Source organism: Crocodylus siamensis, chromosome 11, assembly GCF_052110815.1.
Source record: "Crocodylus siamensis isolate JL-2025a chromosome 11, ASM5211081v1, whole genome shotgun sequence".
In the NCBI taxonomy this organism is placed as follows: domain Eukaryota; kingdom Metazoa; phylum Chordata; order Crocodylia; family Crocodylidae; genus Crocodylus; species Crocodylus siamensis.
Genome location: NC_143405.1, coordinates 41,442,776 through 41,468,687, shown reverse-complemented (window position 1 = coordinate 41,468,687; position 25,912 = coordinate 41,442,776). Strand labels below are relative to the sequence as shown.

Sequence of the window (25,912 nt, the reverse complement as noted above, 5' to 3'; positions counted from 1 at the left end):
TTCTGCAAGCTTTCGGGATCAAAGTCCCTTTGTCAGACTCTGGGAAAAGTATAGATGGTACAAGATGGTGAAAAGTCCCCACAGGTAGGAAATAAACTTCATTATCTTTCCTTACAGTAAGTAATTGAGTTGTGGCAGCTGGGGAGCTGAGCCTGCCCATTGTTCTGCTTAGTGTGCATTGCTACAGACTTTACTTTTGTCAGGTAAGCTGCAGAAACTGTTCTTACCGTATTTTCTTGTGTAGCGCATGCTCCAATTTCCAGTAGCTGTTTTTTGGGGGAAAAGGTGCATGTTAGATGAGAAAATGGTATCTAAACTAACAGAATTTTCACCATCTTCCTCTGCTTCTGTTTTTTGTTCTTTTTTCCCCATTCCTTTTTTCTTCTTCTCTAATGGCTACATATAAGAAGCCTGGCTCGGGCTTTTATGGCAGGTCCTTCCAAAGGACTTGCCATAGGCCACATAAATTCCCTTGGTGAGCTGTACTTTGCCCACCCCTGCACTATAGACACTGAGTTGAAACTGGTAAGTTATAAAAATGACCTGATGTTGAATTTTTTTGGGACTCCATATCCAGTGGAAACACAAAGAAAAAATAGGTAAAAACAATAAAAAAAAAAATTGATAAAATAACAAAAAATTATAAATGTAGGCTAAAATAGGTAAAAAATTAAAAAATTGTTTTAATTTTTTTGACATTATTAATGTAGGCTAAAATAGGTAAAACATTAATTTTTTAAATTTTTGACAAATTATTAATATAGGCTAAAATAGGTAAGAATTAAAAAAAAATTTCAATATGACGAATTGATTAAAATAAAGAGAATGAGAGAAGCTTGCACGACAGTTATTATATGTAAACAAAACACAGGTGTTAAATCACCCAAATAACAATAAAGGTTTAGTCCTAACCTTCTTATTAGCTGTTGCTCAACCTATACATGCAAGCATCTACGCCCTAGTGAGAACCCCCAAATAATCCAGTCCAGGAAAATGGAGCCAGCATCAGGCACATGGGCTCTTATGGTTATTACCCTAATCAACATCTGCCCACAAACACAGCCCTCTCATCTATGTTTTTGTATACTTTCAACCCAAGTTTAGCTGCCCTGTCTGGGGCATAAACTGTAGTGCTGCATGCACTCTGGGTCGTAATTTTTGCTGTAAAATTTAGACGCGTCCTAAAGTTAAACCAAGCTAAACTTGGGTTGTATTAATGTTTGTACATGGCATAACATTTACCGAGAGGTGGCTGCTTACACTTAGCTCGGCTAACCTTGATGTCCAGACTAGGTGCTGATCACCTGGGCTTATCTCTGCACTAAGCATGTACACTGAAGAACTGAAGAGAGAATTTCTTACTTCTAGACACCAAAGTTACAGTCTTCCTGTGGGTCAGATCTTGGCCTTACTAAAGTCACTGCCACAACTTGCGCTAACCTTGAAAGGACACCAGTTACACCTTGTGTATGGAACAGATTTTTCCAAGTTAGAGTAGCTATTCTCAGATGTTAAGTGTCCATTGTCTTCAACTGGGGGGCAGGAAAGAAACTTGATTTAGCTTATGTGCCAAAGGCTGTGGAACAATTGGCTTCAGTGGTGAGACCTATGCCTCTAAAACTGGTAGCATGTAGTTGACCATGCCTAGTTTAATGCTAAGAATTTTTTTTACAGTTTATGGCTAACATCTGTGCTATAAAATGGAGGTCACTGTCAGAAAGTAACTAATAGGAAACTGAGAGCAGAAATTCACCCTTACTGTTACTGTGATAGGGTTGATGGACAGCACAGAGAAATGGTTTGTGCGCTTTGAAGTGGGCAAAACCATTTTAGCATGCATTCAGTTTCATCCTCTCTTGTGTAGGATGAGATGGAAGATTTGTGTAGCAGATGATATCTTTAGTTGGAGAGAAGAGGAAGTTCTGACATGTTGATATCCTGTAGTGCCAGGTTCTGTTCTATATGATACCAGTTCTTCAATACAGACTTTGTGCAGTCTAAGCAGTAGATTCAATCTGTGCACTCAGTGGGTTTAAAATGATACAGTATATGTAGAGAGCTTGGGGAAATAAATGATTTCCCCAACCTGAAAGAGAGAGAATCTGGATGAGAGGGTAGGGAACTGGATTTGAACCTCTGCAACACAGACATTTAATTAGTAGTCGGAGCAATTTAACTGCATAGTCAGCTATTCAGCCAGTGAATCTAAGTTCTCTCTTCTTTTTTCCTTGGTCAGGAAGCCAACTCTTTTTAAATCTGGGCTCTTGTATGCATTCAAATATTATCTTATACGAAGTAGAGAAGGAAAATATTACAGTATAATTTCTTAGGCCTGCTTAACTCGCATGCAACAGCAGGAGATGACTTAGGATGCTCTGTGCTCTAAACCCACTGTCTCTCTGAAAAGTATCAGTTTTAGTGATTTCTTCAGGTCTTCTCCTTGCTGAGGTTACAACCAAGGAAGAGAAAACACTTTGTGACTTCTTTGGTGTGAAGTTACAGATCTAGGCCTCTTACTCACAAGAGGTTTGCATTGATTTTAGAACAACTCTCTGCGCTCTTAATTTGGTAAAAGTCTCCAAACGGCAACTACCACGCAAATGATTCTGGTCCAGAAGCCTGTTGTGGGTTTTAGCTTTTTTAATTGCTTCAGGTATTTACATTTGGATTCTTCTTTCCTGCTGATGTGCAAATGACACTTGAAGAGAAGGGAGTTCTGACACATCTGTGGGTGGGAGTGGGGAAAACCAGTACTCCTTTGTACCCCAGAAGGCTGCTTTGAAATTTTATTCATTACTGCTTGTGAACTGCTTTTAGGTTATTGAATGAAAGGCATTGAAGCACAAAATCATAACAACTGTTCTACACAACTTCAGTTTCAAACTAGGTGAACTTGCTTTGTTTGAGACAATTGGGAAGGCAAAGGAGGGCTGGAGAGGCTACTGCAGTTCGTAAACTTTGCCTAACTGTGGTTTGTTAGAAATTGCATGAATCAATCAGCTGAACCTAAGCTCCAGTTTGCTTTTGCACTGACACCCTACTCTTAAAGTAAAATGCTTATGAAATAAAACAAAACTGTTCTGAATCAATTTCTCTCATATATAGCTCTGGTTAAGGAGAGGAAATGCTATTTTAAAACTTTGGGCCACTGAAGTTGGGAGTACTATTGCAGGGCTGTGATGTATGCTGTGGAATGAGATGTAATGACCTTTCATTTGCATTGTTAATTGTAATCTGGTGTCTGTTTTTAGCAATCAACATCACTTTAGTAACTCACTGTGCTGGGGAGTTGGACACTCTTTTCTTGTCTGCTCGAAGTAAGTAAGCTGATTTAGTTGGAAGACTGACTTGATATGAGAGAGAGCTATCCTTTACCTTTTATTGCACTTGTTCAGGTGATCCATGTTCCCGTGGAAACACAACAGACTGGGTTGGCATATCTTCCGGCAGCAGACTTATTTTCTTTGTGTTGTCCTTTCTGTGACTGCCTTTTTAACACTTGTGCTTTGTGCTGGGTGTGTCTGTTACACACTCAGATTAAAAGTTTGCTGATTCATATGCAGAGCTTTTTTATTCATCTGCAGGCAGCATTGATAGTCTTATTTCCATCTAGAGATATACCTGTTAAAAAAAAAAATCCCATGTAGCTCTCTGGATTAGTTTACATATGAACTCTGGAAAAGAAGTGGAATGCTTGCTATATTAGCTCAGTTTCTGGATTAATGACAGCAGAGATGAGATGTTCTAGCCTAGTGGTTCTCAAACTTTTTTTTTTCAAGGACCACTTGAAAATTGCTGTGGGTCTCACTGGACCACTTAAACTTTTTTTTGTTCTACAAATCAAAGCACACAACTCATATTTTAAAAGCAGTAGTCTTCTTGTATTTCTGATGCTATGGATGTGCTTGGTTTTTTTTAGCAAAGTTCTGGGAAGTCGGGTGTAATGTTTGTCAGTTCTAGCTTTGGGTCACATTTCTGTAGACGACCTGAATGGAGCTCAGGGACCAGTGGTGGTCTACAGACCACAGTTTGAGAACCTCTGTTCTAGCCCAAATACAGTATAACAATCAACACCCCCTTATCAGCTTGTTTGTTTGTGAGCCATTTCATAGTTGCTTCGGAAGGCTTTTATCTCCTTGAAGTGTACAGCTGCTAAAATGTTTTCTCACAATTTTTTGGCTGTTTTTTGTTCATTTTTTTTCAACAATTTTCCTTCTGAAAATATTTTCACTAACAGAGAACAAACTTTTTCCTTTGCTTTCATTCAAGGTGAGTGGTAAAACATAGCTCAAACAAAACTATTTTTATTGGTGAAAAAATATGGAGTGGTAAAAATATGGTTAGAATGTGCTATTCAAGCAGTTGGCATTTGTGTTCACTCAGCAATTGTAATGTCTGTTTATTTGCACTCAGTCTATGTAAAACTCAAGTTGTGTACTTTTTTTTCATTCTCATGAATCTCAACATGCTTTTCAGTCATGAGTATATGAAAATAGCATTGCTCTTTGCTTCTCAAATTCTTATGTAAGTGTCTTTATTGAAGGAGGGAATGCTATTCAATGCACCAGGGTTCCCCAGTCTCTTCTGAGTTGACATCTTTGGCTTTTATTAGACTTGGTGGGACTTCCTTCAGCGTCAAATACAGTCTATTTCAGTGCAGTATCCCCAAATGACTGTGCTGCATTGTCAGTATAGCGTGGAAGTCCTGGTGAAACTCGCAAGCAATGGGTGAAATGTTTGCGTGTAGGTACTTAGAGACATCTGAAACTACAGAGCCCAGATGTGTAACTTCAGACTCGCAACTACAAAACTTTCAGCCTGCTGCCACAGCCTGAGAGAGTCCTTATATGAGTGCCACTTTTTTTTCCCTTGGGTGAAAACCTGTATGAGCAGAGGGGTGGTTATGCACAAGATAAGCAAACAGAAAATAACTGTTGTGCAAATTACTTTAATTTCCTATAGTGTTAGTTCAGAAATGAAAAAGAAATTGTTAGTTAGCCTCATTACATGGAGAATACGTGCAAGTTTGCTTTTAAAAAATACCATTTATCACCGCTCTCTGTATAAAATGTATGCTGCTGCTGCTTCCTTTTCAGGTAAATCAGAATGTGGAGATCCAAAGGGGCCGCTTGCGAGATGACATCAAGGAATATAAATTCCGAGAAGCTCGTTTGCTGCAAGACTACACGGAGCTGGAAGAGGAGAACATCTGCTTTCAGAAGCAAGTGTCTGTCCTGAAGCAAAATCAGGTAAGTCCAGAAACAATTGACCTGGCTCCTCTAGGCACCAGGCTGCAGTGTTGCAATGTGGCTTACCCTGGAAATGCCTTTGCAACCCCCTGTCCTCACTTGGCCATTACCTCTAGTTTTCTGTGCCAGCCACAAAATCTATCTTCTGTACTTTGTGCTTGTATGGTAACACCTTAATTTTCTCTCTTCATTTTCTCTCTGCTTCCCCCATGCACTCTATGGGCACGTCCAGGCAAGCATGCACGGGTCTATGCAGCGCCACAGACCCGTCTGCAGCACCTCATGCTACACGTGCAAGTGTTCCCTGTGCTGTGGGGTTGGGGTTTTTTTGACACCAGGAGATGCCCGTGTCAAAGAAACCCATGCCTTAAAAAAAAAAAAAAAAAAAAAAAAAAGAGCAGGGCATCACACATGGCAGCAGCATGCACTGCCCAAAACTGGAGCCTGGCCGGCTGGAGCCACACACTGGGTGCTGGATTGCTGCAGCTGCAACCCCCAGAGCCATAGCCCCCAGGATCTCAGGTAAGGCTGCTAGGGCTAGCCCAGGTGCTGACCGCAGCTTTCCCTACCCCACCCAGGGAAACGTGCCACATGCCAGAGCGCATGTGTACAGGTGTTCCCTGGGGACAGCACGTGCCACTGCTGTTTGTCCCCAGGGAAACTCATATTCCAGCTCGTGAGGACATGCCCCCTACTAGTTTTGCTATGGTCTCTTCAGTCCTCCTACTCCAGGGGTGGGCAAAATGCTGCCCGCAGGCCAGATGCGGCCTGCCAGGCTATTCCATCTGGCCCATGGGACCCCTAAAAAATTAATATTTATCTGCCCCTGGCTGCCTGTCATGTGGCCCTGGAAGGCCTGCCAAAACTCCGTAAGCGGCCCTCTGCCTGAAACAATTGCCTGCCCCGTTCTACTCCTTTCTTTTCTCTGTTAAAAGCTGGCCCTTTGTTGCTATTACCAGTAGGAGTAGCCAATTAACTGCACCACTTTTTCAAACCACATTAAGGCATCACCAGTACCACCTGGTGTACAGTACTACTGTCTGTAATTGGTGTATTGAACCATTCTCCAGATTGGTGTGTGCTACTTTTATTCTTCCTTAGTGCTTTTCTCTTCTCTGCTCTAACTCCCTGTTGTAACCATTTGAATTGATGTGCTGATGTCAGATATTGTTTGCTGGCATATGTGCCATTTTTGAGTACAACTAAGTTAAATATTGTTAAACAGTTTTTTAATAATATGGGGAGCCTCCAGAAAAGATAATTATATTTTATCAATCATTTGAGAATTTTCTTGTATTATAGTTTCTGAAGATAGTTTAACAGAATCCTAGCACTTCTAATTTTCCAGTTGAATATTGATGAACTAGTCACCTGTGAAAGCCTTCTTAGTTCTTCCCAAGGAAGTCTCACTTTAAAAACAGTAATGAAACAAAATTCCTTTAGAAGCTTCAGAAAATAGTGTAACATGGATTAAATGAGAAATACTCCAGTAATAGTGTATAGTTGTCTCTGCCTTAGTTTATAGGAAATATTAGGTTAAAATTTAGCAGGATTTGTTCTCTATCCTTTATTTTGAGTTGGAATTTAAAGGGGATATTAAACGGTCTGAACAGAAGGTTTTTTTAAATAGAGCATTTCCTGATGACAAGATACACCAATTGTACCTCTGCATCTTTCGAAGTGAAACTCTGTTCTGGGGTGCAGCCACCGAGCCTCCATATCAGCCATGTGGCCAGGAGAGGGCTCCAAATAGGTTGTGATATAAGGCAGTTGAGGATAGGCTAAACCCATGGTGATCTGGTGATCCTACCTTCATGCAACAAGGATGCAGGGGCTGCTGCCCCAGTATTACATTAGAGATTTTGAATTGCAACAAAGTGGCTGCAAATTTAAGGCTGGCCTGTATATAGCAGCATCAGTTCCATGTTTTTTCCTCATTGGGTATATTCGGGTTTCTCTAGCAAATCAGCAGGATTTTGATTCAGCCCCTTAGATGAAATGAAGTTGTACGGGTACATACATCCAAAAACAGCTCAATTTAGCAGTTCTAACTTTGAACCGAAGCTAATTTTGGGATGCATGGCTGATGCCTGCAGTTTTGGGCAATCACTTGTTTCATATATCCTTTCATGAGATTTGTAAAATCTTAAACCTAATACTTTGGGTATGTTTAGAAATACAGTAACCATTTTTTAATACTGACATGGGATTATTTTGTTTTCTACCATCCTAAAATCCCATTTGATTAGTTTTATTAGATTTATTAAATCTGTTGGGATAACCAGAAGAAGCCCTCAGGTCTTCTCACATCTTCACTTGCAAACACAAAAGGCCTGATTGTACTCCACCTATCCTCTCTATGCATTCAAAGGGTACTTAGATGACTTTCACCTTGCCTGGGCCCCTCAAAAACAATTAATACATGAAGTGGAAGGATCCTCCTCTTCTTTACTGTTTTATTGTGACTTAATTTTAAGACTAAGATGACAGCATGTTACAAAAATAAGTGCCTTAGTGGATTTTAAAGGACTCTAACAAGGTCTAATAGTATCACACTTATGTATCTCAGTTATTTTAGGTAGCTAATAGATGGAATAAGATGTGATCCAAAGGGTCCATGCTTCAAAATGTTGGGTGTAATTCAGGTATATTGGATTGGTGGATATTGTTGTTTTAATTTTTTTTTTGTACTTGGCAAAAATAAATGATGATTTAGCACTTCTGCTGATTGTTCCCATGTAAGGAAAGCGAAGAATGTTATGCTAATTAACTAAGGTTCACAATAGCAGTGTGCAATAGGCATTTCACAAATGGGGAAAACGATGGTATACAGTTAAATTACACTACAGGTTGGCAATATTGGCTTGGTATGCAACTATTCTAGGCTATATTTGGGAGATGATAAACATTTTGCTTTTATAGCTTGATTATTATAGAATTTGATTCATCACTTCATTCTGATAGTTCTAAACTGCTGATTTTCTATGAAGTTACATTTATATAAAACTGCAGTAATGCAGTAATAACTCAAGCTCACAGCTTTTTAAAAAATCTTTAGTTTTTGACACTTTGACAGTTGAGTTGTGAAGTCTGACACACAAATTTAATGATCCAGCATGGAGATTACATAATGTGCTAGGGAAGCCAATGTTTTATGTAGCCTCATCGGAGCTGGGGTGGTGTAGGTGCTAAGGTGCCCAGTTGACAGCCCAGAGGTTGCAAGTTTGAGACTCACAGCGTGGCCCTGTCAGATTCCAACTAATTCTGTGAACCCTGATGAATACTTTGTCAGAAGGATGTGGAAAAGAAAAGGACTGCATCTCATAAATGTTCTTATTAAGTTGAAGCAGGCCAACATTGCTTAACAATTTCCTCAGAAAATACTATATGCTTTCAGAGGGTAGACTGACTACATCAGTTAGCTGTATAAAACACACAACAGCAAACTATTCTAAAATTTGTCCTGTAAGCTCTTACTGTTTGGGATTTTAGTTGGTCATATTTTTTCTTATGTGTTTCATTTAGGTGGAGTTTGAAGGCCTAAAACACGAAATCAAACGGCTTGAAGAAGAAACAGAATTTCTCAACAGCCAGCTGGAAGATGCCATACGATTGAAAGAAATATCAGAACGCCAGCTTGAGGAAGCACTGGAGACTCTGAAGACGGAGCGTGAGCAAAAGAATAATCTTCGCAAGGAGCTCTCTCATTACATGAACATCAATGACTCCATGTACACCAGCCACCTCAACATCTCCTTGGATGGACTGAAGTTCAGCGATGAAGCCACTGAGCCCAATAACGATGAGATCATGAATGGCTTTGAACAGAACTGCCTCAGCAAAATTACCAGTAGCAAGAATAATACATCCACACCCAAAAAGAATGACAGCTTCCCTCCAGCTCCAAGTCTGGTCTCAGATCTTCTGAGTGAGCTAAATATTTCTGAAATCCAGAAGTTGAAACAACAGCTTGTGCAGGTAAAATTCAGATTCTTAGTTCATCAAGCACTCTTACACTAGTTGTCTAAGTTTACACTTGGAATATCTTGCTTTTCTTAAAGCAAAGTTTACATGCAGTTTCCAACAGTCATTTGCAGATATTACCTTAGGAGTCTTTGCACAGACAAACCGTCTTTGCAGTACCTCCTCTTGCTGTGGAACTTAAGAATTGTTAATTTCTATCTGTGCATCCAGTGGTCCACAGGATCCTGAATCCAGTTTTATATTTGTATCTTAAATGCAGACAAGAAAAATCAAGTTTTTCACTACAACCTGGTATAATAAATTGAAGAGGTTGGGGTGGGGGTATCAGACAGATGGATATTAGACTACATCATTTCTGTAGTTCATAAGGTAACTGGAGTCTGTTGGACAATGGCAATTTGCCATTTGATTATGTAGTCAACATCATGAAATGTTGTGAAGGAAGCATTTAGTTTAAATATTTCCAGTGATTCTTTCATGTTTATATGCATAAAAAGAGGCTGTATACTTGCTTTGTGCAAATTTCAGTAGGCCTGACGGGTCTCATTCAGGATTTGGATAGAGGTGCACTGATACATCGATCCCGTAGCAGATCAGCATTGATACAAGGAAAATTGACAGTATCAGTAATTGTCTTTTTTTGGCTGATGTGGCTGATATTGTCATCGATAAATGTCCTGTGTATGTGTGCAGCCACAGTGCAGCATGCAGGCAGCCAGGAGCATGGCCCGGCAGCGTGAACAGCAGCTGGGTTGGGTTGGTAAGTCTGTTGTGAGGGAAGGGGCAATGGGGTGGTGGTGGGGGTGTGCAGATCGAGGCCCCAGTGGTGAGGGAAGGAGTGGGGCTGGGCTAGGGCTGGGGCAGGCGCTGCATAACCAGGGCAGGGTGCGGGATGGAGCGGAGAGTGGCTTGTCCAGGGGGTGCAAGGAGAGGGGGTAGCTCTTGTTGCTGCATGCAACCCGGGAGGCCATGGGGGTGGGGGGGTGCCTTCAGATCTGCGTGTGGGCTGGGGCTGGGTGCAGCGCTGGGCTCTTCCCTGTGGAGCATTGGGCCAGGGCTGAAATTGGGGAGGGTGATGGTGGTTCTGGGAGGGGGGCTATGGCCAATTTTGGTGTGGCTGCTGCCCCCCACCCACATAGTCACCTTCTCAGGTCCATTGCCACCAGCCCTGAGAGCAGCCCAGCCCAGCCCAACCCAGCCCGTCCCCCTTGATGAGCCACTCACAGCTCTGTCCTGCATTCTGCCCTGGCTGTGCAGCACCTGCCCCTGCTCCAGCCCCACTCCCTCCCTCACCGTGGGGGCCTTGATCTCCACCTCCCCCCCCACACACACACACGCCCCTTTTCCCTTGCCTCTTCCTCCCCAATAGACTTACCAGCTGGATGCTGGTCTCCAGGCTGCCCTGCTGCATGTTGGCAATCAGATTGATATCAGCCAATATGGTATGTTAAAAATCAGCCATCAGTATCAGACCAAATAAAATCTATCAGTGAACCCCTAGATTTGGGCTCTATTATGCTAGGCCCCGTACAAATGTGTACAAAGAAATGGTCCAAGCCTTAAAAACTGGCAACCTAGAATTAGACTGTACTGAGTGTAATTCATGGTTGTACGAAAGCCAAATCCAGTATTATTTAAGAGTCTATGCCACTTGTGCTTTCTGCATTAATAATCAACTCCACAGTTTTGAAATGTATGAAACAAGGCAAGCATGTGAATTACCTAGAAGTCATTGAAGTAGTATTTATGGAAAGTTGTAATTAAAATAATGGGATTTGGCCCCAAAATATTATGAGGAAAAATGAGGTTCTAACTAATTTTTTTTTCCAAAAAGAGAAATTTTGGTGGAAACAGTATAAAAAAAAAAAAAAGAAACACCAACCAAAAAAAGTTCATTTTTGTTGTAACTTGTTCTATAATTGTGGAGAAATGCTATTCTCTGTCTGCCCCCGTTGGCATTGCATGTTTTAATTTATTTGTCTCTACCCCACCAAAAAATTTGAAAAAGTTAGTATAATTTTTTTCTACCTGTTCATGTGTATATATATACCTCTTGATAAGTGCAACACTTTCTTCCCCATCCACAGGGAGAAAAGTAAAGAAGCAAGGAAGTGGTGTCTCATTTTATTTCCCCTCTGTTCTCCTCTGAAGTGGAAAAAGCGGGGAAAGACCGAGAAATGAGGGACTTCCTTCCCCATAATGAAATAACTTTCAAACAATTTAGTACATACTTTTTTTCAGAAAGAGAAAAGCCATTTGTACAAGCTGTGGGAATTGCCTGAAGGTTTGGTATTCTGCTAGGTGGAGACAGAATTTAATTTTCTTTCTTTTTTGTTGTTGATAGCAGAATATAATCAGGGGGTGAGAGTTCTACATCAAACTGCTGTTATTTTCTGGCTCCATATACTTATTTATTTATTTATTTATTTTAGGGCAGGGGGAGTTTTATGTTCTAGGGTGAAAGGATGATGATTTTGCCATGTGGCTTAAGTAGAGAAGAGGAAGCTACAGCAGGAAAGGTGTTTTTTTGAGAACACATAATAAATGTGGGAACCATCTTAAAATGCAGAAGCATTTGGGTTTAATGCAAGTGAAGCTGGCCTTTCCATAAAGTGTAAGTGGAAAGGTTTCTGTAGCTGTATAACGTTTTGTTGCATATTAACTCTTTTCTCCCATTGCAAAAGGAAACTTCTGTAAACATGTTTCCAATATATTAATACCTGCCTTTATTTCAGATGGAAAGAGAAAAAGTGAATTTGTTATCTACACTCCAAGAATCTCAGAAGCAGCTGGAGAATACACGTGGAGCCCTTTCTGAGCAGCACGAAAAAGTTGGTAGGCTCACTGAGAACCTCAATGCAATGAAGAAACTCCAGGTCAGCAAGGAACGTCAGTCTGCTCTGGACAATGAGAAGGAACGGGACAGCCATGAAGATGGGGATTACTATGAAGTTGACATCAATGGGCCAGAAATACTAGAATGCAAGTACAAAGTAGCTGTGGCAGAGATTAGTGACCTGAAGGAAGAGCTGAAAAATCTTAAGGCCAAATATGAAGAGTGTGAGTCTAAATATGAGGAAGAGAAGAACAGGTATGAAACTGAAAGCCAAGCTCTTACTGAAAAGATCACTTCGTTAGAAAAATCTAGTCGGCATGATAGAGAACAGGTAGCCAGACTGGAGAAGGAACTGAAGAAAGTAAGTGATGTGGCTGGAGAAACACAGGGCAGTCTCAGTGTAGCGCAAGATGAGCTAGTCACTTTCAGTGAAGAATTGGCCAATTTATACCACCACGTTTGCATGTGTAACAATGAAACTCCAAACCGAGTGATGCTGGATTATTACAAAGAAGGCAAAGGAGGCCGTAGTAGTCCAGAAGGGAAAGGTCGAAGGTCGCCCATCCTGCTCTCGAAAGGGTTGTTATCTATAGAGTTAGGAAAGGCAGAGAATGGAAACAGTGATAGCAGTCCATCTCCAGTATCATCCCTCCCATCTCCAGTATCAGATCCTCGGAAGGAACCAATGAACATTTACAACTTGATTGCTATAATTCGTGATCAGATCAAACATCTGCAGGCTGCAGTAGACAGAACAACTGAATTGTCCAGGCAGCGTGTTGCCACCCAAGAACTTGGGCCAGTAGTGGACAAAGACAAAGAAGCTCTCATGGAGGAAATTCTGAAGTTGAAGTCCCTGCTAAGTACCAAGAGAGAACAGATAGCAACTCTGAGGACTGTGCTAAAGGCCAACAAGCAGGTAAGGAGGTTTCATGGAGGTGAAGTATGGTTTTAAAGAGCCTACCTCATGACCAAGAAAATTCAAAGAAAATTTGGTTGTGGTGCTGCATTTTGATTTGAGCACTTTTTAGAATCATTGAAGTGAATGGCAAAACTTAGCCTGGCATCCATGGGGATAAGATTTAGTCCCATATATTCAGATTTGGGACCAAACTGTTGTTGGATCAGAGAGGTTTTGAGACTGAATAGTCCAGAGATAAAGCTTTAACGTAATCTTGCAGTATCAGGGGTGATCTGATGGCCACCTATAAGTTTATCAGGGGTGACCACCAGTATCTGGGGGAACATTTGTTCACCAGAGCGCCCCAAGGGATGACGAGGTCGAACGGTCATAAACTACTGTGAGACTGTTTCAGGCTGGACATAAGGAAGGATTTCTTTACTGTCCGAGCTCCCAAGGTCTGGAACAGCCTGCCATCGGAGGTGGTTCAAGCACCTACATTGAACACCTTGAAGAGCAAATCGGATGCTTATCTTGCTGGGATCCTATGACCCCAGCTGACTTCCTGCCCTTTGGGCGGGGGTTGGACTTGATGATCTCCCGAGGTCCCTTCCAGCCCTAATGTCTATGAAATCTATGAGAAGTTTGAATACAGATACACTCTTACATAATGTAACACTATTATCATCTCACAATTGGAATAGCAGGGTATTACAGCTCAGTAATAAAGTGTTCTAGCAGAGGTATCTGGGCAAGTTGAACAAGTACCAACTTAAGCTGACTATTTAGCCATTGAAAAAGCAAGAATTATTTTTAGTTTAAAGGAATTTATATTGGTTGGCCTCTTAATAGGATTAAAAAACACACTTCATTTTTAAGGATGTACATCTCCCTTTCCAACAGTAATAAAAAACTCAGAGTCTTCTGTAAGAACTACATGCCAGAATTACAGCATCTTTAAGCTTTGTAGACTGAACTGTGACATTGATGCACAGTAGCAAAGCAGCAAATTAGAATGACTATGATCAGATGGTTCTAGAGTGCCATATAAGAAATGGTTTGTTGCATTTCAACTCAAGTTAGTGATGCAAATTCAAAATGACCTCTAATTACAAAAGTTAAAACAGACATTTATCAAATGTGTTGTCTGAGAAATAGACTTATACTTTTGAGGCATTTTACATGTATGATTTTAACTATACTATCTGGATATTTGTGTTCCCCCCATGAAAGTTGGTGCGGAGTAGAAGCTATCTGTACTGTTATTTCCAAAATCTTGTAATAAGTTGTCAGTCCCTATTTATTTATAGTAATAACAGTATTATGAGAGAACCTGTTGTTTGACTCAGCATAAGTGCTGGCCATATATGTACAATAGACTCAGTATCTGCAGTGTGATGACCAAGACATAGGACACATAAAGGCATTACAGGCACTGACAGGTATGAGGGAAAACAAAAAAAGTGCTTTACCAGAAAAAGCAGCGCATTAGTTCAACCTGGTTCCACAGCCTCTGTATAGATCGGGCACTTTAGCTGGGCTTTTTTTGGCACATCTATCTAATAGTTGATTAAATTGACTATTAGATAAAACCACCATAAAAGCCGCTTTGAAGCATCTGATCTATACAGATGTTGGGGAGCCAGGTGCAACTAACAAGATGCCTTCTCTGGGCATGCACTGGGTTCATTGTAAGAGAGTACAGAGTTTAAAATAAAGTGCTGATTTTTGTTTGTATGTTTGTTTGTTTTTTTACATCTGTAAGAAGCCTACATGCTACTAGGAGAATCTCTGTGCCCCTGGTAGTTTCTTCTGGGGCAAATATGCCCTTCCTGGCAAAGTTTCTCTCACAAGAGCATAACACTTACTTGTATGCTCCCTTCCTGGTCCAATTTAGGAGGGAAGTGAAGAATGGAGGCAATGTTCCACATTTCCCCAGGTCAGGGACTGCTTGGTTGGGAGAATGGGTGGGGGGGCATTGCCACACTTGCTCCAGTCCCCTTGGGACTGGTCCGGGAGGGGACTGGAGCAAGTGTGGCAAAGCTCCCTATCCACTCCTTAGACTGATTGGGAGAGTAGATAGAGGGCTTTGCACTGCTATGTCTGCTCAGCTCCCAGTGCCCAGGAGCCGAACAGCCATTCCTTACTCTCTGTCTACTCTTCAGACTGGGATTCCTGATCTGAGAAGTAGGTGAATGATTGTCTGCTGTTTCCTTGGTCTCCTGCTGGTGATGGAAGTGGAGCTGGAGGAGCAGCTGCTCCGTTGCCCCCCTTCACCTGTTCCCCAAACTAGGACTCTGGTCTGATGAAGGTATTGAAGAGCAGGGGAGAGAGAGCAGCTGCAGACTGAAGGCCTGTACACTAGCTCTTATGGAAAGATTTCTACTGGAGGAAATTTCTCAGGAATTTCCTGGAGTAGAAGTGATCTGTTAATGACCATAGTGCTACGTAGTTACTGGGAACAGAATCTGTCTGCTGTGTTTACAGCATTCTCAGATCCATTATATTCACCCTGTAGTTAACTAGAAGTTAACATTTCAGTGCTAGGTAAATGTTCCATTAAGTGAATGGAGATAAACACTTCTTGGCCAACTGCTTTATGAAGAGTTTCATTAATTAGTACATTTTCTGTTCTTCTTGGTAAACAATAGACTGCAGAGGTAGCCCTTGCCAACTTAAAAAGCAAGTATGAAAATGAGAAGGCTATGGTTACGGAGACCATGATGAAGCTACGTAATGAGCTGAAGGCTTTAAAAGAAGATGCTGCTACCTTCTCTTCTCTGAGAGCAATGTTTGCTACAAGGTAAAGAACAACTGAAAATCCTGTTATCCCTTGTGTGTATATGAAAGTAATAGACTCCATTAGCTGTAAGAAGCAATACTGTCTATATCAGCATATTTGGAAGAGATGATTTCAAGTTCAGGTTATCTAAAATGTTTCAAGTGAATGTCAATTACATTTTCCTGTTAAGTAGGAAAATGACCAGGATATACTGTTCTGTTGTTATAATAAATCATTGAATTTGATTATATGAAAATTGGGGAGGTGGCTTGACGAGTTAATGTACCTTTTTAAAAATTTAAAATGAGCCTCTATTACACCATGAAGATGCAGCTATAGCTTAATTATTATGATGTAGATGCTGGCAAGTACTGTCTTGTTTTGTTTTGTTTTGTTTTGTTGTTTTTTTTAAGGAAATAATTATTTTTAGAGTTGCATTTTAACTGCATTTGGCATCTGTCTCCTTCCATTTACAAATGAAATCTATCAAAGTTGCAACACAACTTCAGCGTGGAACTTGTCTTTTGTAGCTGTGCTTTGTGGTGTTATTGGACAACACGCTCATATGTTATGTGCTAAACAAGGTGAAAACATGCCATTTTTATCTGCATGTTGCTTAAAGCTTCCTGTCATTGGCTTCTCTCAAACCTACAACACCAGAGAAATATATATGCTGTTTCCAGGTCTGTTTTCCAGAGAGAAAATAAAATGTTTGGTCAGCTGCAGTTTGAAATTAGCTCATAAAGAGCTTTGTCTTAAGTAGCTGCTTTCAGCTTGGTAGAATTCTAAAGAAAAAAAAAAAGGCTCTTGGGATGATGACAGGCTATGCAGGGCTGTCTAGGCCAGTGCAAGATGGGCAGGGCAGATGTAGTGACCACATCAAATGTAATTTAATAGCTGTGAGTGTCTTGCTCAACTCATGTAAGTTAAGCTCATAGCAGAAAAGAGCTTATTGTGCACCTATAAGCTAGGTACTGCTTATACTTTTTTCTTTGCCTGGTATGAACCTTTTTAAGCTGAAAAGATTTCCTGTGCCATCTGTTGAAGGCAGCCTGCTGAGGAATAATGGAGATGTTTTGAGAACTCTGAGGCTTCTCTCCATTCATGTTCACTGCATTTGAGTGGTTGGTTCTCTACCAGCTCTAACAAAAGGCATGCAGAAAATTGCAGCAATTGGATAGGAAGCAAAATTGTACTTTGCACTTATGATTAACCCAGAAAGAGAAAAATTATTGCAGGAAGTTGTAAGCATGACTTGCTGGTAAAGAGAAATGAATGCCGTTTCAGACTACTTTTTCTGTTGGCCTTTCCCTGTACACAAGCCTCTTTATGATCGGAGGCTGGTTATAGATGAGCTGGAAGCAGTAGGTAGAAGACAGAAAAGCAATAGGTAGTTTATTTTGTAATTTTAAATAGTTTCTGTTAGGTACAGGTTGTTGAGTAGTTAAGCTGTATGCTACTATAAAGCATTATTCCTTCCATATAATATTCTTTTTTCCCTTTTCTTTAGGGACAGTAACAGAGACGAGTAACAAAGTAACTCCACCCCCTCCCCTTTCTTCTCTCCCCATAGTGCAGTAGACCTGTGGCTGGACAATTCCTTCTTCTTGGCATATAATCACTTACAGCTCAGCCTAATTCTTTTATCTATGGAAAGTTAAAATTTACATAATAGGGAAATCTCAGTATAAAAGCAGGAGCAGACATTAAGTTTTGCTGGGAGTTGCAGATGTGAGTTTTAGCCCTGCAGCTCTTGTTACATACATTATTGGCTAGGTACAGATATTACACTTTTACCAGTATAAGTGATTGGAAATCTGTCTATACCTGTAACAGAACATCTGGTTTTAAAAATGGTCACAGACTGGTTTAAAAATGGCAGAACCCAGCCAAAGATTTGCCACCCCCTCCCCCAAAAGGGCAAACTTGTGTTCTGTTTGCTACCAGTCTTAACTATGTTGCCTACAGGAAATATATATGCTGATTGATAGATATATATATAGATTGATAGATAGATATATTGATTGCAACTTAAATCAATTCTGCCTCAGGCCTTTTGAAAGTCATGCTTTTTGCATGTATAAGGTATGTGGAATGAGCTGTTTTGTCTAATGCATGATAGTCTGGCCTGCATAAATGAACAGTTGTTGTTCCTGAGCTGCTATTTTACCTAGGTGTTCCAATAAAGAGAAATGGGTCAGCTAAAAAAAAGTAGAGGGCAACCAGTGCAGGTCTTGGAAAGCAGTCTGAATGGACAGAAGCTTAGTTCACTGACTTTTTAACACCTAAATTAGTATAGCCTTGAGTCATGCATAGATGAGAGCCGAAAACTCACTTAAGATTATCAGTTGGAACAAATAAAAGAATTGCATGCGGCTCCTCTAGCTTTGATAGCTAGGCTGAAGTTTGGTGACACAGTTTCAGGAAACTTGCAAAGTTGCTCCCTTCCCTAAATACTGTGTGTCCTTTGTTTTCATAACTACTAAATTCAGAGCCATTGGAGCATTAAGGATGATTATGTGCTGGGAACACAGTATGTACATACAGCATGTAATCACAGGACTTTTCTAGGACTTCCTAAGTTCCATTTCGTTCAGTGCATTGGCATCTAGTAGCAGCCTCTGCTCCCTTATTGGAGGCCACAACAGCTGGTAGAACCCTCTGGTGTTTGTGAATGTATGTGCCTGTACTGTCTCTACCTACAATGAATAATGTATCATTTTTGCTATGTGCATTTTCACTGTTGCTGGTAGTGTTTCAGCTAAAATGTGCATTGTTTCAGTTGGGGCAGGTTTAGGAGAGCCAGCTGAGATGGTTTGGCTGCAGTGGAAGTATGGTTAAGACATTTCACTACAACTGCTGAAATGTGAGGTTAAGGCACACTAGAGGTTCATGTTGAAAGATGCCCTCTGTTGATTTAGCTGGAAATGGGTACCTGGTCATTTGGCTTTGAAGGTGGTTGATCTGGTGCTGACCATATCACTCCCTTGTATGCCCTTGAAAGCCATTGTGCTAACCACACTGTTGTGATGGTTCATCTGGGCTTGGATGGACCTTTGAATAATCAAACTAGAAGATTTGGTGGAGATAACCTAGATAATTGCTCAGGGAACCAGTTTTGTGGTGGTCTGCAGGGAGTACAGGTCTGCATCAGTCATAACAAGCAGCCTGCTAATGGGTTATTTATTAACAGCCAACTAAAATTTTATTCTCTTCTGGCTACAGTCCATGTGGGAAGATTAATTCAGTCTGATCATATTGCAAGGATCTTGTGAGGGAGCGTTAGTTATTTGCAGCGCAAACTATACTTGCATATATGCAGCTTGTTTCTGAGAGTAGAATCCTTTGTGCTAGCTGCACAGTGCATGTGGCTGAATGGGAAATGGAAGAAATGTGGATGGACAAGAAAGCATATGTGGGAGTGGATCAAATTACTTTGCTGCTTAGAGTGTCAATGCTGTCAGCACTGACAGAGGAATTGCATGATGCAACATTTCTCTAGTAGCTAGTACAGTGTTTGTGACACAGACTAGGCTTTTCTAATTATTTCCGTGTTGCATTTTTAAGTCTGGGATAAATGGTCTCTGTTACACAGATCTGGATGTTTTGCAGGAAGCTGGCCATTTTGTTGTACATGAGAGAATGAAATAATAAATGGGTGTTACAGGCTGGGCATGAAATAGTAACTGACCTAATTTCCTTTTAAAGTAGGTTAATCCTACTGATTCAACAGTACTATCAGCTATTTTTAATAAGTAATGAAAATACAATAGGGCCTGAGATGGGGAGAAGGGAAGTCAGGCAATGCAAAAAAGATATTTGTTAATGTTTTAAGTGTGCTCTGAATGGCTTAATTTTGGGGTGTGTTGAGGATATTTCCATTCCAGAAGTACAGGCACAAGTGCTTATTTGCTAAGAAGTATTAATAGGACATAAAAGGCACAAGTAGCAACATAAGTAAACCCAGTTGTGTCTTCAGTGTATATGCAGTTATCATGGGTGCAGTCCAGATCCACCCCGGGGATCTGAAAACAGAGTTCTGCCACTTAATTTTGATGACTGTAGTAGTTATCTGGTATCAATTAATGGCAATCAAACATTGTGGAGTTAATTAGTATATGCTCTGAGTACTAGAAAAAGAGGCAATAAGCTTCTTATTTAAAATGCTGAGAGATGCTGAATGTGCTTTTCTTTGTCAAGTAGATTTACAGTTGCTAATAGGAATCTTGGGTGGGACCAAATGTAGATGCAACAAAGGACTTGACTTGAACATCAGGTTGCAGTAAATGTTAATTCAGACATAGTCTCCAGTTTTTATTACAAGAGATTATATATGCTTCTCTTTTATTATTACTGTCTAGCTCTTCTAATCTGACTGGTCTTTTATCTAAAGCAGCTGCTGAAAGTTCTTCATATAGAAATGCATTGCCCAAGCTCACATTTTTTTGTTGATGCAGATGTTCATGAGACACTAATTCTAAAAAAGGAAATTAATTTGTATATGAAGAGATTTATCAATATAATAAAGAAATGTCCTCTGGACAGGAAGCATATATCATCACACATGATATATATAATAAGGTGTGTGTGTTGGGGGGAGGGGAGGGTGTACATGCATGTGTGTTTAATGAATGAGTAAATAATTTGTAATAGCACATAAGGTCCCAACTGGCAAACAAGCTACCCCTATTAAAAATCTATGTAGCAGTGCTACTTAGCATAGGGCAAAGTACTAGCAAGCCTGTTTAATAACACTGGTTTCTCAGTAATGAAGTGGTTAATTTATATTTCTGCAGCAAAAGTTATCAAAGACAGAGAAGGTCTTTGGACTGTACTGGTTACACCCAGAGCTGAAATAAATCTTCTACAGAAAGTGGGCAAACAGCGGAGTTAGTAGTAAATAGTGACCTGTTTAAAATATTTAACTGGAAATAAGAATCAAGAAGTTACCTTCAAACAACAAACAGCCAGAGGTGTTTGGATTTACCAGTAGCTAGAAACTAAAGATCAGAAATGCATGCTGGAGAGAAAGAAGCTAGTTGTTAAAAGATGACTTGGGGAGGACAGAAATTGTGACCAGTAATTTTTCATTTAAGATATTGTACTAAATCAAATTTAATGTTATAGGGCTGGGAGAAAAGCTGATCAAACAGATAGTAATTAATCAATTGCATTGAAGTTGATGATATTTTTGTTTTTCATCTTAAGATCTCCTTTGTTTTGTTCTTTCACTTGTCTGATATAACTCTGCTAGATACTATACATAGAACAGTGAGTCTCACCCAAGGGTGCCACCAGATCCTTTGAAGGGTGATGCAGGGTGTGAGGATATAAGTAGATAAGGGCAGGCTGAAGCTTGTCCCTGTCTAGCCAATCCACCACCTCAGCTGCCCAGTCCCTCCGGAAGGAAGAAAGAAAGGTAAAATTAATTTTTTAAACTGAGTACCACTCTATTCACAAAAGTTTATATAGGGCCAACAAGCTTGAGAACCACTGATATAAAATATGCCAACAAACACTTCCTGAACCCAGAAATCAGCATGATATATACATTACAAAAGTTCATAATGAACTTATTCTGACCATCTTATTCTGACTGGTCATAGCTGTCTTGACCAGCCTTGGTCATATGTATCGGGTACAGTACAGTAGGGCTGTGCGAAGCTTTGGTGACCAGTTTGATTCAGCAGAGATTCAGCCTGATTCAGCATCCAAATCTCCAATTCAAAATGAATCGGGAGACCCTTTAACCTCTCCAAATTTAATCAGAACCCTCTGAATAGACTCAGAAAGATTCAATGATTTGGACATAGACACAGCTTTAAATGTTTTTTTCCTACATACCTCAAGGTACCAGGCTGTTCATGAATGCTGAGATGGTGTGGTGGATGGAGCATCCCACAGGAGCGCAGAGGGGTCCCCAGTGCACTTGGTAGTGGACCCGGAAGTAGACCAGAAGTACTTTCGGTCCACTTCATGGTCTGCCAGGGAGCATGTGGAGGACCCCCCTTCCTCGCGCTCCAGCCTGGCGACTGATGGCTTTTGGGTCTGGGGAGGTACCCGAGGTCCCCTCGCGGCTTATCGCCAAATCGGAGGGGTGGGGGAGGGAGTCCCCCACATGCTTTGTAGTGGACCCGGAAGTGGCCTGGAAGTATTTCCAGGCCACTTGTGCCAGTGTCACCAAGCAGTTGGGGGAGGGGGGGCACACATGACCCCATGTTCCTGCTCCATCCGCCCCACCATTGTAGTGTTAAGAAGCTGTGCCTGGTACCTCGAGGTATGTGGAGAAAACACTTAAGGCTGTGTCGATGGCTGAATTGCTGATTCTCTAAATCAGCATGGAATCTTCAGATTGGGCTGAATCAAATCGGGGCAGTGATCTGAGTCAATGAATTAAATCGCTGTCCCCGATTCGGGCCAAATCTGAATCGAATACAACCCATTTCTCACACCGCTAGAGTACAGTGCCCTGCAGATTTCTGAGCTAGCTTGGGTAAAAAAAGCCTTGCCATGTTAATGCAGTGATCTTCCCAATTGGAGTGCTATGTAATGCAACACTGCTGCTGTTTGGTATTCAACAAGCAAGCTGTCAGCAAGCTAACATTTCTGCATGGTACCTCCTCCCCACACTCACACCCTAGCCCCTGCTGCAGCAGTCCCAGGAATGGCTGGCACTAGCTGAGGAGGGAACTGTCAGTGGGTGCTATAAGTTAGGGCTGCCTGAAGCATAGGGTTGCAGGCTGGTGAGCTGTGCCAGGCTCTTCCCAGGGGCACATGCCCCCAGATCTGTGTGTGGGACAACAGCAGGATGCTGGGGCCAGCAGCAGCACCAGGCTGTTCCCATCGCTGCACTTTCCAAACAGTCACCTGGACTAAAACCTTGACCCTGCAGTTAAATCCATGTTTACAGAGCCATCTTGGCTTCATTTAGACTTCCCATGGGGGATTGGCATCTGCCTGCATAGGGCTCACTTGTTTCTTCCCCTTTCCTTTAAAAAAAGTTCACTAGTCCATAACAATTTTGGGCCTGGTTTAGTGTGAGCTCCCTTCAGCAAAGCTCAAGGCAGTCAGACTGGATAGGAGAACTGTTTCAGTTTGTGATTTGAATGAATTTTTTCTTGCTATGAGTTGAAGCTGCCTGAAGCATAGGAATGGGCAGTTTTTTAATACTGTGGATTCCTATTTGAAATCTCCAGTTTTATCCTGTGAATCATGTCTACATACCCAACAGTGCTAACATTGAGTGGCATCCCTGAAAGGATCTCAAGGCACCTGGGGGTGCCACAGCACCGTGGTTGAGAAACATAGAGTGCTTTAGGGGAATTAAGACATTAATTAGTAAATGTGATCTAAATTCTAGATCCATTTGAGAGAGATCCCAGGAAGTCCAGGGAGAGATTTTCTTGAGGAAGGATGATGACAATTAGTCCTACCTGAAATAAAATGTATTTTCTAAATCCATAGGTCCACAGTTGTGTATCTGAGACAAATTCACTATTGTTTTCTATGCATTTTATGGTGAACTGATGATGTTAGCTACCTAAACCTTGGCTTTCTACTTGGTAGAGTTCCTATGATATTTAAGTCTTGCAAACCAAGGTTTTGTAAGGGGACAGAGGCAGGAAAGCATAATCTACAAAGCAGAGTGGACATTGTCAGCATTTCCTATTTTGCACTTGGATAGAATGGCATTGAAGCTATGTGAGGAATGGTTCACCTGCATCTTAACTATCCTTGTCTTGCTCCCCACTTCCACTACCTGTAGGTACAAGCACACCACTTCCTCTGCATGTGAGGCCCTCCTCAGTCCTGGTGAGAATGGTGGGAGTTTAGGATTTTCCCCATCATATATGTTTGTAATGTTAAAAAGTCTTCAATATGGCAGGCAGTGGTTCCTAATGCTCCTTAGCAGCCATGTTCATTCAAACATCTTTTTAGCTGCTGGTTTGCTATTAAATTTTTCAGCTTTTAATAAGGAGTGGAGATTGGGGTAACTTTAATTTGCCCTGTTCTAATGTTTGATGGTAGGTTGAGGTTATTGCAGTTGATACTTCTCCTAAGGAGGCTTCTGCAGTTGTTCTCTTTGCTGTCATGCTTTACTGCTTTTTTAGAAATTGCTTTAAAACGAATATACTGGTTATGGGGGAAAACAAGAAAAAGTAAATGGTTGTGATTACATGCAGATGTCACTACTTATGTTAGTTGAATTTTCAAATGTAGATCTTGGCATAGTAGTAGAACATAGCAAAACACATGATTAAAGTATCCTTGGATTAATTGTCTTCTACACATTGATGTTTCAGATTATGCAGAAATAAGGAGAGATTTGGCACTTGCAGGAAGTAATGCTAACGTTAAACTGCTTTTGAAAATGAGGTATTTAACCTCAGACGCTGATATTTTAGAATGCTTTTTTATTCTAGTTTTTAAAGGCGATTTGTTCTCAGACATTAGTGTTTAACATTTTAATTTTCCCCATTTAAGGTTTTTTTTTTTTTTCTTTTCTTTTCTGTCAGGCTGTATTTTAGTCAGCATTGCTTATTTTAAGTTTAAAAAGTGATGTTTTATTTAAATCCTTATTTTCTTAATGATCAGAGGTAAGAAAATAAGCTGTATTTTAGAGCCTTATGTTTAAAGTCTACATCTTAAAAATGTAGCCATAACAGTATGTGCACAAAAACTTTGATTTATGTTAATCTTATTTTTTCTAGTCTGAACATAAAAGACCAATTATTTTACTGTCAAAGGTGTTTTTAAAGTAAAGGCATCTTGTGTTTTGACCTTTTAGTGGTGAGATATGGAATAAACCCAGTGGAAGGTGGCTGTTAATACAATGCATGAGCGTAGAGGGGAAGGTGTCTTTCTTAGTCTTTCAAAGCTTTCAGTTCAGTATTAGTCTGAATACTGGTGGTGTTCAGTATTGGTCTGAATGCTCAGTTCTGGTGTTAACATTTAAGTTGTGTGCTGAACATAAAACTTGGGCTTTGAAGACCACAATTTCTAAGTGTATGTGGGGAAGGACTAATTTTATGCTGAAGAAAATTAAAATTGGAGTTAATGAACAGAAAGAAGGAAGAAATGAAGACAGTTCTCTGTAGCCTGAGTATGTAGAGCCTGCATCTGCTTCTACTAAACCATGGAACTTTTAAAACCTCCTTTTTTTTTCTTTTTTTTTTAAGTGGGCCATTACTGTTTTATATGCAAAGCTGTGTTCTGTGTCCCTTGGAAATAATCCATGATAGCTTCATACATGACATTATATGACATTATTGAGGCTCAGTTTACAGACTAACCTGACTTAGAGCAGTGTTCAAGTACATGCCTATAAATACATCCATTCAGGACAGCAGATTTGGGAAGGACAGCCATGTGCCAATGTACACTTTAGTACAGGGGTAGTCAACCCCTGGCATGGCTCCCAGAGCATGGCACTTAAAGGTATTTTGCTTGGCATGTGTGCCTTGGGGCAGATGGCAGGGAAGGGGCTGGAGCTGCACTGCCACAACAAGGATCAGGCCCCCCGTGGCTCTCCTGCCATCCATCCCTGGAACGCCAACATCTTACAAGTCAAGGTTGCATGTGTATTTGGTGCTCTGCCCAAAAATGTTGCCAACCACTGCTTTAGTAAAACCAATATGTAAAGTCAGTTATTCAGCGAATGTAAAAATCACTGTATTTTTTGGTGGATAGCATTTCTGCTGTTGTTATTGCCTAGTAAGAAAACACGATATGTATAAACATAATTGAGTGGGAAACTGATAGTTTTAACAAAGCTGATCAAACTTCAAAAATGGAAAATTATTTCATCAGTTTTTAATGGCATTTATTTTATGAGTAAACATGGTGTTAACAGGAGACATGATGATTTAATGGGATACTGCAAGAGCATTTTGGAAGTCATAGCATACATTTAATTGTGGCTGACCTCATATGCAAACAAAGTTTACTCTGCTTTATTTTAGTCTAAGAGGGGTATGTGTCCATGTTGCCAATTTACCACCCAACTTGGCACCTCTGATTAGTTTTTGAACTAGAGTTGCCTAAATAATAGCAGCAGTGTAGCAAGACAAGAATTAAAGTATATTAGCAAAATTGTGTGAGAAGCTTGTGCGAGAATGGGCTTCTCTTAGTCTGTCATTTGAAGAGCATTAAGGACAAAT

General features: G+C 40.6%; 1 protein-coding gene across 5 annotated transcripts in view; it reads left to right on the top strand.

Moving 5' to 3' along the window:
- Positions 1-25,912, top strand: part of BICD2 (BICD cargo adaptor 2) — a 159,184-nt gene that overhangs the window by 111,382 nt on the left and 21,890 nt on the right. For all 5 annotated transcript variants that reach the window (XM_090021344.1, XM_090021341.1, XM_090021343.1 and 2 more), the window contains 4 exons: positions 5,097-5,249; positions 8,775-9,227; positions 11,969-12,988; positions 15,622-15,773. In XM_090021344.1, coding sequence (XP_089877470.1) covers positions 5,097-5,249; positions 8,775-9,227; positions 11,969-12,988; positions 15,622-15,773 — 1,778 coding nt within the window. The remainder of the gene's footprint in view (positions 1-5,096; positions 5,250-8,774; positions 9,228-11,968; positions 12,989-15,621; positions 15,774-25,912) is intronic.